This window comes from Oncorhynchus tshawytscha, linkage group LG01 (genome assembly GCF_018296145.1).
Source record: "Oncorhynchus tshawytscha isolate Ot180627B linkage group LG01, Otsh_v2.0, whole genome shotgun sequence".
NCBI classification, from domain to species: Eukaryota; Metazoa; Chordata; class Actinopteri; order Salmoniformes; family Salmonidae; genus Oncorhynchus; species Oncorhynchus tshawytscha.
This window is the reverse complement of record NC_056429.1, coordinates 38,249,468-38,267,316: the sequence shown is the minus strand read 5'-3', so window position 1 is coordinate 38,267,316 and position 17,849 is coordinate 38,249,468. Positions and strand designations below refer to the sequence as shown.

Below are 17,849 nucleotides of genomic sequence, written 5' to 3'. Positions count from 1 at the left end.
ATTTGATCCCTGTATGCAAAGTGTATACTGTAGTTTTTTTTCTTCTAATTTCCAGGGCCAATGATGGGCATGTCACAATGTTGTTGTCCATCAGTGCATCAATACTTTTATTATTAGCTTCAAATTGATTGATCATTGAAATGAGAAATGGTTTCTAAAGTACTGTGTTCACTCCATGATTTAACTATCTAATTTGTGAGATGTAGAACTAGAGAAAGTGAACTTATTGATTCACACAGCACAGGAACTTGAGATTTTGCCTTTGAAGAGAAAGAGAAGACTATGAATATAACCCTAAACACTAGTAATACGATGCCTCACTTAAGTGTGGAGGAAATGGCCTAATTTTAATTTCAAAGGCCTTCAAAAAGTCAGTCAAGTAGTATCTATCATAGGCAGCCATCTTGCAGACGTTCAGTAACAAATTAATTCCCTTGCTCAAATATATTATAGTCCGAAAGGCTGTGGATTGTCTGTATTTATGTCAATCAAATGTTGCTTTGTGTATTATTGCATACATTTAGCTTCAATGTTGGTGATGAAATCTGCTGTAAATGTCTGCTCATTTAACTCAATGACATGATACCATATGTGCTACTTGCTTGCAAGAGCTAGCTAGCTATTGTACTGTATTTGTTCCATGATCAGGGTGTAACAGTGAATCAATGAGACAGTAATGTCAACTGCCTCAGTGTGAACACTAACTGTATGTATTTTAGAATCAAACACATTGAAAATAGTAATGTGCTATACAGCAGTGGTGGAAAAAGTACCCCATCCCTTCTGCCTCTGATCTGGTGCACACTCCTGACACTCAGACATAATTTACAAAAGATGCATTTGTGTTTAGTGAGTCCCCCAGATCAGAGGCAGATCTTGATAACTGTGTGAATTGGACCATTTTTCTGTCCTGCTAAGCATTTAAAATGTAATGAGTACTTCTGGGTGTCAGGTATGGTATGGAGTAAAAAGTACATTATTTTCTTTAGGAATGTAGTGAAGTAAAAGTTGTCAAAAATATAAATAGTAAAGTACAGATACCTCAAAAACCGACTTAAGTAGTACTTTGAAGTATTTTTAGTTAAGTACTTTACACCACTGCTATACAGTATGTGAAGAATGAGGCCTTTGACACATAGCTCAGGCATTGTTGTACATGGCTCTAGCATGGAAGAGACCTGTGATGAGAGAGGAATCAATAGTATGACTATAACCAAAACTGTTACCAGACCAACAAGTAAATCAGAAAACCAGGTTACCTATCAAGTTGTGATGACCATGACTTTACTGGTTTACCTGAAAGTTGAAATTATTAAACAGTAAAAAGTAGGGATAGATTTTCTGGTTGACACCTGGATATGACTACATGAATACAAGAGCATTCATAACTGTATTATAATGTACATGTATTATCAAACAGGTTGTGTATCAAGAAACTGCAATCAAATAATGAAATAAAGTTTTTGTACTATGTATGCTATGTGTATGTGCTTTCTTTACGAGATTCAGAGATGGAGAAAACAATAGAATTTGATTGCCAGTCATTTGGAATATGCAGAATAGAATAATATAAAAGATCAGTGAAACCCAATCATGAAATAACATGATGTTTTAGTCATGGAAAGATCGATCTATTACTTTGGTTTAAGTGACATCGCTGGTTAAAATCAGAGATCGTTTTGAGGAGATGGAGAAACTCAATTAGAAATCATATTAACGTTGCCCACGCGTCGTCAATGGGCTGCGCGCTGCATTCTGGGAGATTACGGGACAAGGAGCGCACTCCTTCAAGCAGTAAATGGGAGTCAATTGGGCGCTTGCGCAAAAACACAACATCAGCATGAATTACGTCAACAATAACTACAATATTTCGAATATTTTCCGAGATGTGAGATAATAAACTTGTTTTCTGTAAAATAATATAGCTTTAAAATCGTGACATTGCGTACTTTCGAGGAAAATAGGCAGGTTTTCGACTACCGTGACGATACCCTGACTTTCAGAAGGAATTGCGTGACGATTCTCTTAGCAACCGCCTGACACAGCATAACCACGGGAACGCGATTGGTTAACAGTCGGCTGGGTGGGGCGTAATTACGTCTCTATTCTCGGCTGGTGGGATTCATATTTCCTCCATTCTAAGTATCTGTTCAAATCCACATGCTGCGTTCAAAACAACTGGGAACATGGAAATCTCTGACTTCCGACCTCAGTTCGTTCAAACAACTGGGAACTTGGAATAAAACTAGCTCCGACTCTGAAAAATCTTTTTTAACTCGGAATTCCAACTCGGGCCTCTTTCTAGAGCTCGGACTTTACGACCAGAAGATCACTGACGTCATGAGTTGACCTCATATTGTTCCAAGTAACCAGTTGTTTTGAACGCAGCAACACACGGCTGATCCTGACATCATTGCAGAAATATTGTAGGTGGTAGGTGTGGTGAAGTTCTCAGAGCTGGAGGCTTGCACCGAGGGTCAGGATAAAGATGAGTCTGTGGCAGTCGGATTGAAGTTTTTGGAAAAAGTGGACCCTTGCCTTTTGAATTATACGTTTTTTTCTACCAGGTAAGTTGACTGAGAACATGTTCTCATTTACAGCAGTTGGCATGTGCTGACCAACTGGCAGGTGTCTTTGAAAGCCTGGTAATGGCTCACATCAACACCATTATCCCAGAAACCATTATCCTATAGAAACCCTAGACCCACTCTAATTTGCATACCGCCCAAACAGATCCACAGATGATGCAATCTCTATTGCACTCCACACTGACCTCTCCCACCTGGACAAAAGTCATAATGTGAGAATGCTATTAATTGACTACAGCTTAGCGTTCAACTCCATAGTACCCTCAAAGCTCATCACTAAGCTAAGGAACCTGGGACTAAGCACCTCCCTCTGCAACTGGATCCTGGACTTCCTGACGGGTCGCCCCCAGGTGGTGAGGGTAGGTAACAACACATCTGCAACGCTGATCCTCAACACTGGAGCTCCCCAGGGGTGTGTGCTCAGTCCCCTCCTGTACTCTCTGTTCACCCATGACTGCATGGCCAGGCACGACTCCAACACCATCATTAAGTTTGCAGACGACACAACAGTGGTAGGCCTGATCACCGACAACAACGAGACAGCCTATAGGGAGGAGGTCAGAGACCTGGCCAGGTAGTGCCAGAATATCAACCTACCCCTCAACGTAACCAAGACTAAGAAGATGATTGTGGACTACAGAAATAAGAGGACCGAGCACGCCCCATCCTCATCAACGGGGCTGTAGTGGAGCAGGTTGAGAGCTTCAAGTTCCTTGGTGTCCACATCAACAACAAACTAGAATGGTCCAAACACAACAAGACAGTCGTGAAGAGGGCACGACAAAGACTATTCCCCCTCAGGAAAATAAAAAGATTTGGCATGGGTCCAGAGATCCTCAAAAGGTTCTACAGCTGCAACATCGAGAGCATCAGTTGCATCACTGCCTGATACGGCAATTGCTCGGCCTCCAACTGCAAGGCACTTCAGATGGTAGTGCGTACGGCACAGTACATCACTGGGGCAAAGCTGACTGCCATCCAGGACGTCTACACCCGGCGGTGTCAGAGGAAGGCCCTAAAAATTGTCAAAGACCCCAGCCACCCCAGTCATAGACTGTTGTCTCTACTATCGCATGGAAAGCGGTACCGGAGTTCCAAGTCTAGGACAAAAAGGCTTCTCAATAGTTTTTACCCCCAAGCCATAAGACTCCTGAACAGGTAACCAAATGGTTACCCGGACACACACACACCTCTCTTTTTACGCTGCTGCTACTCTCTTTTGATCGAATATGCATAGTCACTTTTTGATTTGATTTATCAACTGTACTGCAGGGTTGGAATGTAAGTCACAGACAATAGAGGTTGTGGTGGCAGCTACAGAGAGGTATTTGGGTGTGCGAGACTTGAAATCAGAAGACTTACAGGGTGTGTTAAGTGGTGGTGTCCCATCCTTTCAGGCTGTAGGCCTTGGATGGTAGGGTATTTGTTGTATTCATTCGTTTTTTTTGTTGTTCATTTTTTCAAGCAAAGTATAAGGGAGTTCTACTCCAGTCGAGTAGGTGGCGGTAATGCAACATTTATTGGATGCCAACCTCTGTTAAACCTCATCGAAGAAGATGACATCACTGCAATGCGACAACTCGTATGAGATCACAGAGAAGCGCCCCCTCACGCATGCGTGTTCAGATTTTCTAAAATACCGTCAAGGAAGCAGTGTGCTTTCGTTGATTCTCAAGGACCGCGCAAACACTGAATTTGCAGTTTATAATGTCAACGAGTGACTTTTATTTGAGATATTATGTCGGGCACAAGGGAAAGTTTGGACACGAGTTCTTGGAATTTGAGTTTAGACCAGACGGTAAGTTAGGCGGCAATTTGACTAATTAGCAACATTAGCCAGCTAGCTAAGCATGCAAACGACTGCTTGCTAGCGGCATTTCCAAATGTATTTTATCGCAATTAGCTAGTTTTTGTATTCGTGTGTTCAGTTATAACATGATCTCAGAAATACTTCAATTGCATAGTTAACCATAACCTCACTCATTTATTGTATCCAGCTCGCTATGTAGCTGGTTAGCAAACTAATGTATCCAAAATGCTTGATTAGTTTACAGTAGATTTAAAAACTTCTGTGAACTAACTAGTTATAAACAAATAACTACTATTCAACAATAACAGTGTATCAGCATTCACAACAAACGTGACGATAACGCAATAAATGTAACTATCTTTTCAGGTAAGCTGAGATACGCGAACAACAGCAACTACAAGAATGATGTCATGATCAGGAAAGAGGTAATTTATCAAACTTACACTGAACAAAGATATAAACGCAACATGAAACAATTTAAAAGATTTTACGGAGTTAGAGTTCATATAAGGAAATCAGTAAATTCCTTAGGCCCTAATCTATGGATTTCACATGGCTGCGAATACAGATTTGTATCATCACAGAAACCTTTAAAAAAGGTAGAGGCATGGCTCAGAACTAGTCAGTAGCTGATGTGACTGCCATTTGCAGCGCGATACATCTCCTTTGCATAGAGTTGATTAGGCTGTTGATTGTGGCATGTTGTCCCACTCTTTCATCTCTGTTGCGAAGTTGTTAGATATTGGTGGGGACTGGAACATGCTGTCGTACATGTTGACCCAGAGCATCCCAAAAATACTCAATAGGTGACATGTCTGCCGAGTATGCAGGCCATGGAAGAGCTGGGACATGTTAAGCTTCCAGGAATTGTGTACAGATCCTTGCTACATGGGGCCATTCGTTATCATGGAGAAACATGAGGTGATTGTGTCGGATGAATGGCACGACAATGGGCCTCAACATCTCATCACGGTATCTCTGTGCATTCAAATTGCCATTGATAAAGTGTAATTGTGTTCATTGTCTGTAGTTTATTCCCGCCCATACCATAACCCCACCGCCACCATAGGGCAATCTGTTCATAAAGTTGACATCAGCAAAACGCTTGCCCACACAACGCCATATATGCTGTCTGCCATCTGCCCGGTACAGTTGAAACCAGGATTCATCTGAAGTGCAACACTTCTCCAGTTGCCAACTGAAGTTGGTTATGACACCGAACTGCAGTCAGCTCAAGGCCCTGGTGAAGACAACTAGTACGCACTTCTTCTCTGAGATGGTTTCAGACTGTTTGTGCAGAAATTCTTTGGTTGTGCAAACCCAGTTTCATCAGCTGTCAATGGCTGGTCTCAGACAATCCTGCAGGTGTAGAAGTTGGATTTCGAGGTCCTGGGCTGGTGTGGTTACACGTGGTCTGCGGTTGTTAGGCTGGTTGGACCTACAAACATTTTTCTAAAATGACAAAGGAGGTGGTTTATGGTTGAGAAATGCACATTAAATTCTCTGCAACAGTTCTGGTGGACATTCTTGCCGTCAGCATGCCATTTGCATGCTCCCTCAACTTGAGACATCTGTGGCATTGTGTTGTGATAACTGCACATTTTAGTGGTATTTTATTGTTACCAGCACAAGGTGCATCTGTGTAATGGCCATGCTGTTTAATCAGCTTTTTGATATGCCACACCTGTCACGTGGATGGATTATCTTGGCAAATGAGAAATGCTCACTAAGAGATGCAAACACATTTGAGAAATAAGCTTTTTTGTGCCTATGGAACAATTCTTGAATATTTTATTTTAACTAATGAAACATGGGACCAACACTATACATGTAGCTTTTTTTCTTTCGTGTTTAAAGGATTTCTTGGTTACATTGATCAGTGTATGGCCCATCAATCCAATTTCTATGTGGGATGCTGCTTAAAACTATTGAAAATGCCATCAAAACCTTATTGGGATTGTTCTCCACTACAGGCGTACGTACACAAAAGTGTGATGGAGGAACTGAAGAGGATCATAGATGACAGTGAGATCACCAAAGAAGATGATGCACTGTGGCCACCCCCAGACAGAGTGGGCAGACAGGTCTGTCCATTCCCTCACACATACCTAAATAAATACTGATACTTGTAAAAGCATGGTGTATGTTGAGGAAAGCAGAGCATCTCCTACTTATTGTGCTCTTGGTAATGTCTAGCCACGCCTGTTTACTTAGTGATTTTAGCCCTCATTGGGTTGTGACCTCGGTCCTCATCAGACTTAAACAAATCTCTCCAACAAAATAAATGTAACCGGTGTTCAATTCTGACCCTTTCAGCACAAGATGGGACCTGGGCATAACCCCAGAAAGTTACAATGATTTAGTAAAAGTTATTTTATTCGTTGCTTGAATTACTAATCGTGTCTGGGGAGAGTTAACTTTTCTGAACTCTTAGGAGCTGGAGATCGTCATTGGGGATGAGCACATTTCCTTCACAACTTCCAAGATTGGTTCCTTGATTGATGTCAACCAGTCGAAGTAAGTAATAATACTACCTCAAATGATCTGGGAACTCTTGGAAGGATATATTCCTTCAATTTCCAAATTGACCCCTAGCCTCTATTTAGTAGACACTGGTTGAGGACTGAAGATTTCATAGGTGTAAGCAGAATAGTGTAAATTATACCTAGCTTACACCTATGTAATGCTCTCAGTTCTGCATAGTGGGGTTGATGTGGAATTGGGGGCCAGCTTCCTAAAAACAAGTTGTGTTTTCCAGGGACCCAGAAGGCCTCCGTGTGTTCTACTACCTGGTCCAGGATCTGAAATGTCTTGTCTTCAGTCTCATCGGGCTACACTTCAAGATCAAGCCCATCTAAGAGGAGTGGATGGTTTTTTTCTCTGTTGGAAAATGTTTTATGTTTGCGCCGATTACAACATTTGTACATTTGCTTTTGGTCGATCTGTTCTTTTTTAAATTTTAAATAAATCATTGGAAAAATGCCATGTTTTAATAGCCTTGGTTATCTATACATTTATAAAGTTACTTACTGGAAGCCATAGCTGTGGTTTGGTCGATCTTGGTAGTATGAAAAACAGGTTGGAGAATTGCACACTACGCTCTGTTGCTCTTGCCATACAGAGGTCCGTTTATTTCAGCATTTAGCTGAGCACACATGAACAGGAAGTTGTTAAAGGTGGGCTGAACTTCCTGATTTAGCCTCTGTTTCAATTCTCATTAGGAAATGTGACTGAGAATGAGATTTTGTGTCCTTTGGTCTGGGTGTCACTTGAATGTGTGTGTGTGTTCAAATATGGGAAGCGTTTGTATTGTCACTGCGAAAACAGTACATTCAGTCACCCTTCTAGATAACTTAACTGTCTAACCAGGTCTTGTCTGGTAGTAGCCTAGACCAGGGTTTCCCAAACTCGGGCCTGGGTGTACGTTCTGGTTTTTGTCCTAGCACTACACAGCTGGGGGGGGGGGTGTCAGTTAAGGACCGTCAATAAATAATGCCATGTAAATGAGACTTAATGTTGTACACCTTTCTCTCAAATGCTTTTAATATTTGTATATGACTTTCTACCATTTATAGTTGGTTTGAGGTTAAGTCATTGACATTTGGAGCTATTGACATTTTTAAAAGTATAATTTACTGATCTCTATTTAGCTCCATAGGGATATCGAATGTCAAATCTAATTGACCATGGGTATTACGATCGGGTCACGTGCAGCTGCGCACTGAATTAATAATTACTTGGGTGTTGCCAGCTGTGGGCAGGGTTGAAATAAACCCAACCAAAGGAAAACTTACGGTACCCTTCATTCCATGACGAACCATATTTTCCTAATTGTCTTGCAAATTTCCGTTTTGGACGAGACTGATTTTCTGACATTCTATTTACACTTTGTTGTACATTTTGACACTAGAATAAATGTTTGACTCATTGATGCCACAGGCCGTTTTAAACATGAGAAGTTGCTTATTACGTAGAAAACAATGCGGTCACCCCGCTTATGTTTTGGTACAAAGCTGAGAGATGAGCCTGGAGAAATTAATAGACAGAGCTATTGATGCAAGGATGACCACCCATGGTATCAAAATGACCATGTTTTTAGGCTATACGGTATGTTTCAATTTACATGTTTAACAAACATTGCTGTAAAACAAGCTTGTATTTTTGATTATGGTGCAGTACGTATGACAGTTGAACTAAGCTCATGAGGCATTTATAAGTTAAATTCAAGAATCAATGGGTATATTAATTCACAAGTCCAAAAATCTATGTAGAAATGAATTCCAGCTTTAATTAGTCTAGCCAAAATGTACAATGAGAAAATATGCATATACATTTGTCATTTTGTAAACATTCTCTTTTACACTACCCCAGTAAAGTTGTATGTAATACATTACCAGTGAACATTCCATAAGGCATAGAAGGAAATACATTGCAAGGTCTGAGGTATTGCTTTAAAATGTTTTTCACATCACAAATCAAAGTGGAGATTATAAATTGTCATACAAACATGTGACAAAGCTTGCTACACAGCAAAAAAGTTTTCAAGAGCAAGGTGCTACTCTGAACATCATACACTATCGATATATTACTAATCCCGTCTGCCAGCTGCTCTCCAGAGCACATTTACCACTCACCCCATCACCCCAGGGCTGGCGTTTGGCCCAGGGGTTGATGACATTCTAGAGCAGACCGATAAGGTTCATAGGGACCGAGAGACCCTGAGACGGTCCATGGCGCCTCCTCGGGCCCTGGGTCCAAGGCAGACGGACCGTCGCCACCCACCTGCATCCGAACGACGTTGGGGTCCCTCTCCTGCCCCATCGCCTCGTGCTAAGGGACGACAGCGGGGAGGGGCACAGCGTGAGGTGAAGTAGCCTGTTTTTGCCCACACGGGTCTTCCCCGGTTTTTGCAGAGGTACTGGGTAATTTATCCCTCACCGGGTTCCTATACCTCCAAGCAGGTCACAACATAAGCTCTCCCAGGGCGTCAGAACGGCTAGATGGAACGGCTAATTGGGTTCTACTCCACTTATTTTGTGGTCCTAAAAAGAGACGGAAGGTTCTAACCGATTCTGGACCTCCGCAAACTCAATGGGTACTTGAAGGTACTGAGGTTCCACATACTATCCTCAGCCACGTGTTGCAGGTTGTGTCCAGGGACCAGGGGTTTGTGATGCTGGACCTGAGGGATGCGTCCTTCCATGTTCCTGTTCACCCAGCTCATTGTCAGTACCTCCGATTCACATTCGAAGGGACAGCTTACGAATTCATGGTTCTTCCCCTCGGCCTCTCCTTGGCACCCTGCAATTTCACAAAGTACATGGATGCTGTCCTGGCACCGCTCACATCCCGAGGATTGTTGATCATCAATTATTTGGACGATTGTCTGATTTGTGCCCCGACCAGGACCCATGTCCTGTCAAACAGAGACATGCTCCTGACCCACATCGGCGGGCTGGGCATTACTATAAATGACAAGAAGAGTCATCTGACGCCCACCCAGAGGGTGACCTTCATTGGCATGGAACTGGACTCAGTCCTCATGAGAGCACGCCTGCCCACCAGAAGGGGTCAGGCTATCTTATCTTGCCTGTAGGGCTTACTGACGGCGGCCTCATTGCTGATTCCCCTAGGCCTGCTCCATCTCCGGCCTCGTCAATGGTGGTTCAACTCCCACCGGCTATACCTGAAGCACCACCGTCACCGCCAGCTGTGGGTGACGGCATAGGGCCTCAGGGCATTGTTGAGGTGGTGCTGTCGCTTCTTTTTCTCAGGTGGGGTGGAGATGCTGAGCATGTTCCGCCGGGAGCTGGTCAGCACAGACACCTCCCAGATCGGCTGAGGGGATGTGACCAAGGGCAGGTTGGCTGTTGGCTACCCCCTTGGAGTGGCAGGTACATCAATACACTAGAGCTGTACTGCTGGCCCTGCAACCTTTCCTTCCACATCTGAAAGGAAGACATGTCCTGGTGAGAACAGACAACACCACAGTGGTGGCTTACATCAACCATCAGGGTGGACTGAGATCCCACCACCTCAATCTTATAGCATGGGAGCTCCTTCTCTGGGCTCAGGGATGTCTAGCGTCTATACGTGTAACGTATGTACCTGACATTCTGAATCTGGCGGTGGATATGCTCTCGAGGCATGGCCCGCCACCTTGGGATTGGAGCCTCCATCCCCAGGTGGTGTAGCACCTGTGGGACAAGTTTGGGAGGGTGCAGATGGACCTGTTTGACTCCCTGGGCAATGCACACTGCCCCCTGTGGTACTCCATGTCAGAGCCACCAGGGCCTCTAGGCTTGGATGCTCTGGCTCATCATTGGCCAGGGCTGGAGCTTACGCCCCCCCCAGATGACCCTGGTTCAGCCTTCTCCTGTCCCTGTTGTCTGGGTCACCTTGGCAACTGCCCCTGAGACCCGGCCTGAGGGAACATTGTGGCATCCGAGACCGCACCGCCTCAGTCTGTGGGCTTGGCCGCTGAACGGCACCAATGGTCCATGTTAGGACTACAGGAGGGCGTAAGGAACACCATGCAGAGTACAAGGTGACCGGCTACAAACGCAGCATATCAGTTGCGCTGGTGGTTGTTCTGCTCTTGGTGCACTGGTATTGAGGTTGTGCCCGAGTCATGCAGGGTGCAGTATGTCCTCCAATACCTGCAGTCTTGCTTGGATGAGGGCTTGGCAGCCTCTAGTACACTGAGGGGGTATTTGGCCATTATATCTGCCTGCCATGTGGGTGGATGGACAGGCCAGTGGGGCGCCATCCCTTGGTCTCCAGGTTTATGAAGGGAGTTTGGGTCTAGCTAGGACCCACTCAATGGCGAGCTGGGATCTGGATGTGGTTTGGCAGCTTTGGCAAAGCCGCCTTTAGAAACGTTGGAGTCTGCCTCCCCGAAACACCTCTCTATGAAGGTGGATTTCTTGGTAGCGATTACATCCATGAAGAGGGTGGGTGAGCTCCATGCATTTTCTGTAAGTTCTGAGTGCTACCGGATGGACCCAGTGGGAGGAGTATATCTGTCCGCCCCAACCCTTCATTCCTCCCGAAGGTTCAGTCAGACAGGCATGTGAACATCCCTTTAATCCTGTCTGCTTACGACCCCCCAGCAGTGGCGGGGGAGCCTGGGCCTCCATCCGGCATGCTGTGCCGTGTGGCCACTGGCTGCCTATGTGGAGCGAATACAGTCAGTGCGAACAGACCAGCTTTTTGTCTGCTATGGTGAGAGAGTCCTGGGGGCTGGGCTATCAAGCAGAGGCTCTCTCACTGGATTGTGGACACGATTACGACAGCATACCACCTGGCTGGCAGGCTAGTGCTGGGATCTGTGGTGGCACACTCAACACAAGGTGTGGCTGCGTCCTGGGCTCTACTGAGAAGAGTGCCCCCCTGATATTGTGCTACGGCCAGCTGGACTTCCTCTTGCACCTTTTGCTAGGTACTATATGCTTCTCAGAGGCTTCAGATTCCCAGATTTTTTGAGTGTAGCACAAAACTGCAGGTAGAGCAAATTAGCCATAATGTGTCATTTAAATTGTTGCCAATAGTAATCTTATTTGCTATTCTTACAAAAACGAAAGGGTCATATTTGGAGAACTGGCAATGACCGACCTGCTTGCTTGCTAGCTAAGTTAGCTAGTGTGTGGCACTTTTAATTGGTCGCAAGCTATTTACTCAATGAATGAGTTAACTCCCATGACTGCCCAGTGGCTAGATAAGTCCTCCTTCCATACCTTCCCCTACTATGACAACAGAGCCAGACAGACAGAAATAAATCATTTGTGACAGCGGAAGCAGGAAGTGTTTTACCGGAAATTGACACTGTGTGGTACATCAGCATTTAGGAACAGGGGAACAATTACCCAACATGGATCAGGTTCCTGATAGTCACAGCTAGTGACCTCTCAGTTTGCATTACTGTACTTTGACAAAGTAAGCTTTTTATACACACACACACAGAACACAAGATATTGCTACGCAGCTTGACAGGTTTCCTCATTAAGAAGAACACATTTTCTCTTTAAAATTTGAGGATATTTTCCCTGCCTGACCACGTGACATAATAGCTACAATTGGTTCAGACAAATGTTTTTGCTTAGTATATTGAAATTTAAAGAGACACACCATTCCTAATTTATTAGCGCAATACTTTTCCAGGATAGGGCAGCATCTACTTCATCAGTGAAAGGTTTGGTTTGGCCCATATAGATGTATACAGCAGTGAAGGCTGTTGAGGTGAGGACAGCTCATAATAATGGCTGAAACAACGGAGCAAATGGAATGTCATCAAACATATGGAAACTATATGTTTGATGTATTTGATACCATTCCACTAATTCCACTCCAGCCATTACTACGAGCCCGTCCTCCCCCTTTTTGCATGGACACTACCATTGAAGGCTTCCACCATTTTAAAGTAGTCAACTGATGAGTCCTATGAGTTGGCAGCAATCAGCCAAAGATCAGAGCATTGTCTTGTTCTTCAAATTGTTTTGCCTAGTTTCTAAATGGATTTAAGCTATATCACCACCATCTAGTGGCCACAATTAATGAATGACACAAGATTTTGTTTAAGACTCCAGCACTGCAGATGGCAGTAAATCACCAATATAAGCTTTACACTTCTTTCAAACCTCAAAAGACTAAGATAACTGAAAACTTTAAAAAGGAGATAGCATGGGCAGCACCATTGAGGCTGTCACAGACACAAAGTTAAGACCTCTTTCCATCTCTATGGGTTTGGCTACAGCAAGGTTCTTCTGCTGCTCTCAGAGCCGTCCCAAGCCAATAAGCGACCATGGCTGCTAGGGGACACTCGACCAACAACATTTTGCTTATGGCCCCAAAAAGCCATAACGGGGGCCTGCTCCCCCCCACTGTCTGGCAGCAGTCAGCAGCAGCAGCACAACATTGGCTGGCTTCCCTCAATTTGGAAAATTGTCAGACTGTTGGGTGAGAGAGTAATCAAGCTAGCTTGAATTTGACTCTTGGCCTTAAATCCTCCCACAACTACTAAACCCTGCCCCCAACAACAGCATGCTAGCTCCATCCAAAATCCATGCTTTTGTTACTTCTAGGTTAGACTACTGCAATGCTCTACTTTCTGGCCTACCCGGATAAAGCACTAAATAAACTTAAATTAGTGCTAAAGACAGCTGCTAGAATCTTGACTAGAACCATTTTTTAAAATCATATTACTCCAGTGCTTGCCTCTATACACTGGCTTCCTGTTAAAGCTAGGGCTGATTTCAAGGTTTTACTGCTAACCTACAAAGCATTACATGGGGTTGCTCTTACCGATCTTTCCGATTTGGTCCTGCTGTACATACCTACACGTATGCTATGGTCACAAGACGCAGGCCTTCTTACTGTCCCTAGAATTTCTAAGTAAACTGGAACATGCTTAACACCCCGGCCATCCTACAATCTAAGCTTGATGCCCTCAATCTTACACAAATTATCAATGAACCTACCAGGTATAACCCCAAATCAGTAAACACAGGGACCCTCATAGATGTCATCCTAACTAACTCGCCCTCCAAATACACCTCTGCTGTTTTCAATCAAGATCTCAGCGATCACTGCCTCATTGCCTGCATCCGTAATGGGTCTGCGACCAAACGACCACCCCTCATCACTGTCAAATGCTCCCTGAAACAATTCTGCGAGCAGGCCTTTCTAATCGACCTGGCCGGGGTATCCTGGAATGACATTGACCTCATCCCGTCAGTAGATGATGCCTGGCTATTCTTTAAAAGTGCCTTCCTCACCATCTTAAATAAGCATGCCCCTCTCAAAAAATGTAGAACTAGGAATAGATATAGTCCTTGGTTCACTCCAGACCTGTCTGCCCTTGATATGTGGCGTTCTGCATTAGCATCGAATAGCCCCCGTGATATGCAACTTTTCAGCGAAGTTAGGAACAAATATACACAGGCAGTTAGAAAAGCTAAGGCAAGCTTTTTCAAACAGAAATTTGCATTCTGTAGTACTAACTCAAAAAAGTTCTGGGACACTGTAAAGTCCATGGAGAATAAGAGCACCTCCTCCCAGCTGCCCACTGCTTTGAGGCTAGGAAACACTGTCACCACCGATAAATCCACTATAATTGAGTATTTCAATAAGCATTTCTCTACGGCTGGCCATGCTTTCCTCATGGCTACTCCTACCCCGGTCAACTGCACGGCACCCTCCACAGCAACCCGCCAAAGCCCCCACAATTTCTCCTTTACTCAAATCCAGATAGCTGATTTCTGAAAGAGCTGTAAAATCTGGACCCCTACAAATCAGCCGGGCTAGACAATCTGGACCCTCTCTTTCTAAAATGATCTGCCGAAATTGTTGCAACCCCTATTACTAGCCTGTTCAACCTCTCTTTGGTATCGTCTGAGATTCCCATAGATTGGAAAGCTTCCACGGTCATCCCCCTCTTCAAAGGGGGTGACACTCTAGACCCAAACTGCTATAGACCTATATCTATCCTACCCTGTCTTTCTAAGGTCTTCGAAAGCCAAGTTAACAAACGGGTTACTGACCATTTCGAATCCCACCATACTTTCTCCGCTATGCAATCTGGTTTCAGTGCTGGTCATGGGTGCACCTCAGCCACGTTCAAGGTTCTAAACAACATCATAACCGCCATCGATAAGAGACATTACTGTGCAGCCGTATTCATCAACCTGGCCAAGGCTTTCGACTCTGTCAATCACAACATTCTTATTGGCAGACTCAACAGCCTTGGTTTCTCAAATGATTGCCTCACGTGGCTTACCAACTACTTCTCTGATAGAGTTCAGTGTGTCAAAACGGAGGGCCTGTTGTCCGGACCTCTGACAATCTCTATGGGTGTGCCACAGGGTTCAATTCTCGGGCCGACTCTCTTTTCTGTATACATCAATGATGTTGCACTTGCTGCTGGTGATTCCCTGATCCACCTTTACGCAGATGACAGCATTCTGTACACGTCTGGCCCCTCTTTGGACACTGTGTTAACAAACCTCCAGACGAGCTTCAATGCCATACAACACTCCTTTCGTGGCCTCCAACTGCTCTTAAATGCTAGTAAAACTAAATGCATGCTTTTCAACCGTTCGCACCTGCTCGCCCGACTAGCATCACTACTCTGGACGGTTCCGACTTAGAATATGTGGACAACTACAAATACCTTGATGTTCTGGCTAGACTGTAAACTCTCCTTCCAGACTCATATTAAACATCTCCAATCCAAAATTACATCTAGAATCGCAACATTTCGCAGCAAAGCCTCCTTCACTCACGCCACCAAACATACCCCCGTAAAACTGACTATCCTACCGATCCTCGACTTCGGCGATGTCATCTACAAAATAGCCTCCAACACTCTACTCTGCAAACTGGATGCAGTCTATCACAGTGCCATCTGTTTTGTCACAAAAGCCCCATACACCACCCACCACTGCGACCTGTATGCTCTCGTCAGCTGGCCCTTGCTACATATTCGTCGCCAGACCCTCTGGCTCCAGGTCATCTATAAGTCTTTGCTAGGTAAGGCTCTGCCTTATCTCAGCTCACTGGTCACGATAACAACACCCACCCGTGTGCTCCAGCAGGTATATCTCACTGGTCATCCCCAAAGCCAACACCCCATTTGGCCGCCTTTCCTTCCAGTTCTCTGCTGCCAATGACTGGAACGAATTGCAATAATAGCTGAAGCTGGAGACTTATATTTCCCTCACTAACTTTAAACATCAGCTATCTGAGCAGCTAACCGAACACTGCAGCTGTACATAGCCCATCTGTAAATAGCCCATCCAATCTACCTACCTCACCCCCACATTGTTTTAATTTACTTTTCTGCTCTTTGCACACCAGTATTTCTACTTGCACATCATCATCTGCATATCTATCACTCCAGTGTTAATTTGCTAAATTGTAATTACTTCGCTACTATGGCCTATTTATTATTGCCTTTCCTCGTCATGCCAATTGCACACACTGTATATAGACTTTCTTTTTTCTATTGTGTTATTGACTGTACACTTGTTTATTCCATGTGTAACTTTGTGTTGTTGTTTGTGTCGCACTGCTTTGCTTTATCTTGGCCAGGTCGCAGTTGTAAATGAGAACTTGTTCTCAACTAGCCTACCTGGTTAAATAAAGGTGAAATAAAAATAAAATATCCGACCACATTTCGGATCAAGCATAAATTGGCTTTTAGCCTCACCACTGAGTGCCACATCACTGTCTATCTCAGTAGCTTACTCTGTAAAGCAAAGTTTGACTTGGTATAGCTCCGCATTGACATGATTGGTTGATGGTAGGTGGGGTCGGGAGGACCTGTATAAACACAAACACACTTCCTTGACAACTTCCTTCACAACAGCTCTGCACTGCTCCACAAAACGCATGAAGTAAGAATGTTTCATGTGGCCCTTGACCTGTGCCGCAAGAGGGCAGAGGTAGCAGTTTGAGAGAGTGGTAAATGTGCTGCTAAAAAGGCAAATCTGGGGGATGCAGGTGAACAAACCACTGTTCATGATTCCACGTTCGCAAAGAGGCTGCACGATTAGAATTATAAAAAACATTTTGTGGCCTGGACATCAGTGTCCTCATAATGTAGTTAAGCCATGACTGGTTCTGTGACAACCAACTAAACTTCCATTAGACATTTGTCCACTATACCAACACATTCCATGCAGGTTGAATAGAGCAGGATTTTTCTGACTTTTCTTGCCCAGGGACCCCTGCCCAGGCAAACCGGTGACAAAAATAAAATAAAAAATCTTGTATTTTTCACAAGGAAGTGGAAACACTAACATAGTCTATTAGCTAGGTATCTTGGCAGCGTAGAGAAAATGTTGCTGTTAAGCACATTTTCTGCAATTTACACATTGTTCCATTGAGGTGAGATAAAATGTTGCAGTTTTAAAGCTAATTTCCAGCAATTCTACACAGTTCCTGTAGACATCATTGCTCTAACGCTAGCTAGCATTGGCATATGAAACTACCTCTAACTTCCTTCATACTAGACGCAGATAAATAAAAATGGTGTCCACAATGCGGCTAGTGATATTCAGAAAAATATAATTTTTCACATATAAAAATCCCAAATATATTCTTACTAAGATACAAATTGTAATTTTAGGACCCCTTTATAGGTATAAAAAAAAGATGTAAATATGATTTGATAAAATATAGAAATTGGCCTTTACCACTGTAGCCCATAAAAACATATTGAATAACACATTCATAAATGATGAAAAAGACAGTCAAAAAAGTGTATCATAAGGAATAAGGTTTTGAAGTGTCTGTCCTATATCCAGGAAATATTTTTGTTTTTTTTTACACATATTTAACCCCTTATTTTTGTTGAAACAAAACTACCTCCATATTTCCATTGGTTTGTATGGGTTAAGTTCAGACGAGTTCCTTGACACTTGTGGGCGTTGTAGAGCAAAACAGAGAACACA

General features: G+C 43.8%; 1 protein-coding gene across 1 annotated transcript; it reads left to right on the top strand.

The window, feature by feature from the left end:
- The first annotated feature begins 4,201 nt into the window (after positions 1-4,201).
- Positions 4,202-7,380, top strand: LOC112250324 (protein mago nashi homolog). Its single transcript, XM_024420382.2, has 5 exons — positions 4,202-4,386; positions 4,765-4,823; positions 6,372-6,482; positions 6,833-6,915; positions 7,157-7,380. The coding sequence occupies exons 1-5, from the start codon at positions 4,296-4,298 to the stop codon at positions 7,254-7,256; spliced, it is 444 nt and encodes a 147-aa protein (XP_024276150.1). The 5' UTR covers positions 4,202-4,295; the 3' UTR covers positions 7,257-7,380.
- The last annotated feature ends 10,469 nt before the right edge of the window (positions 7,381-17,849 follow it).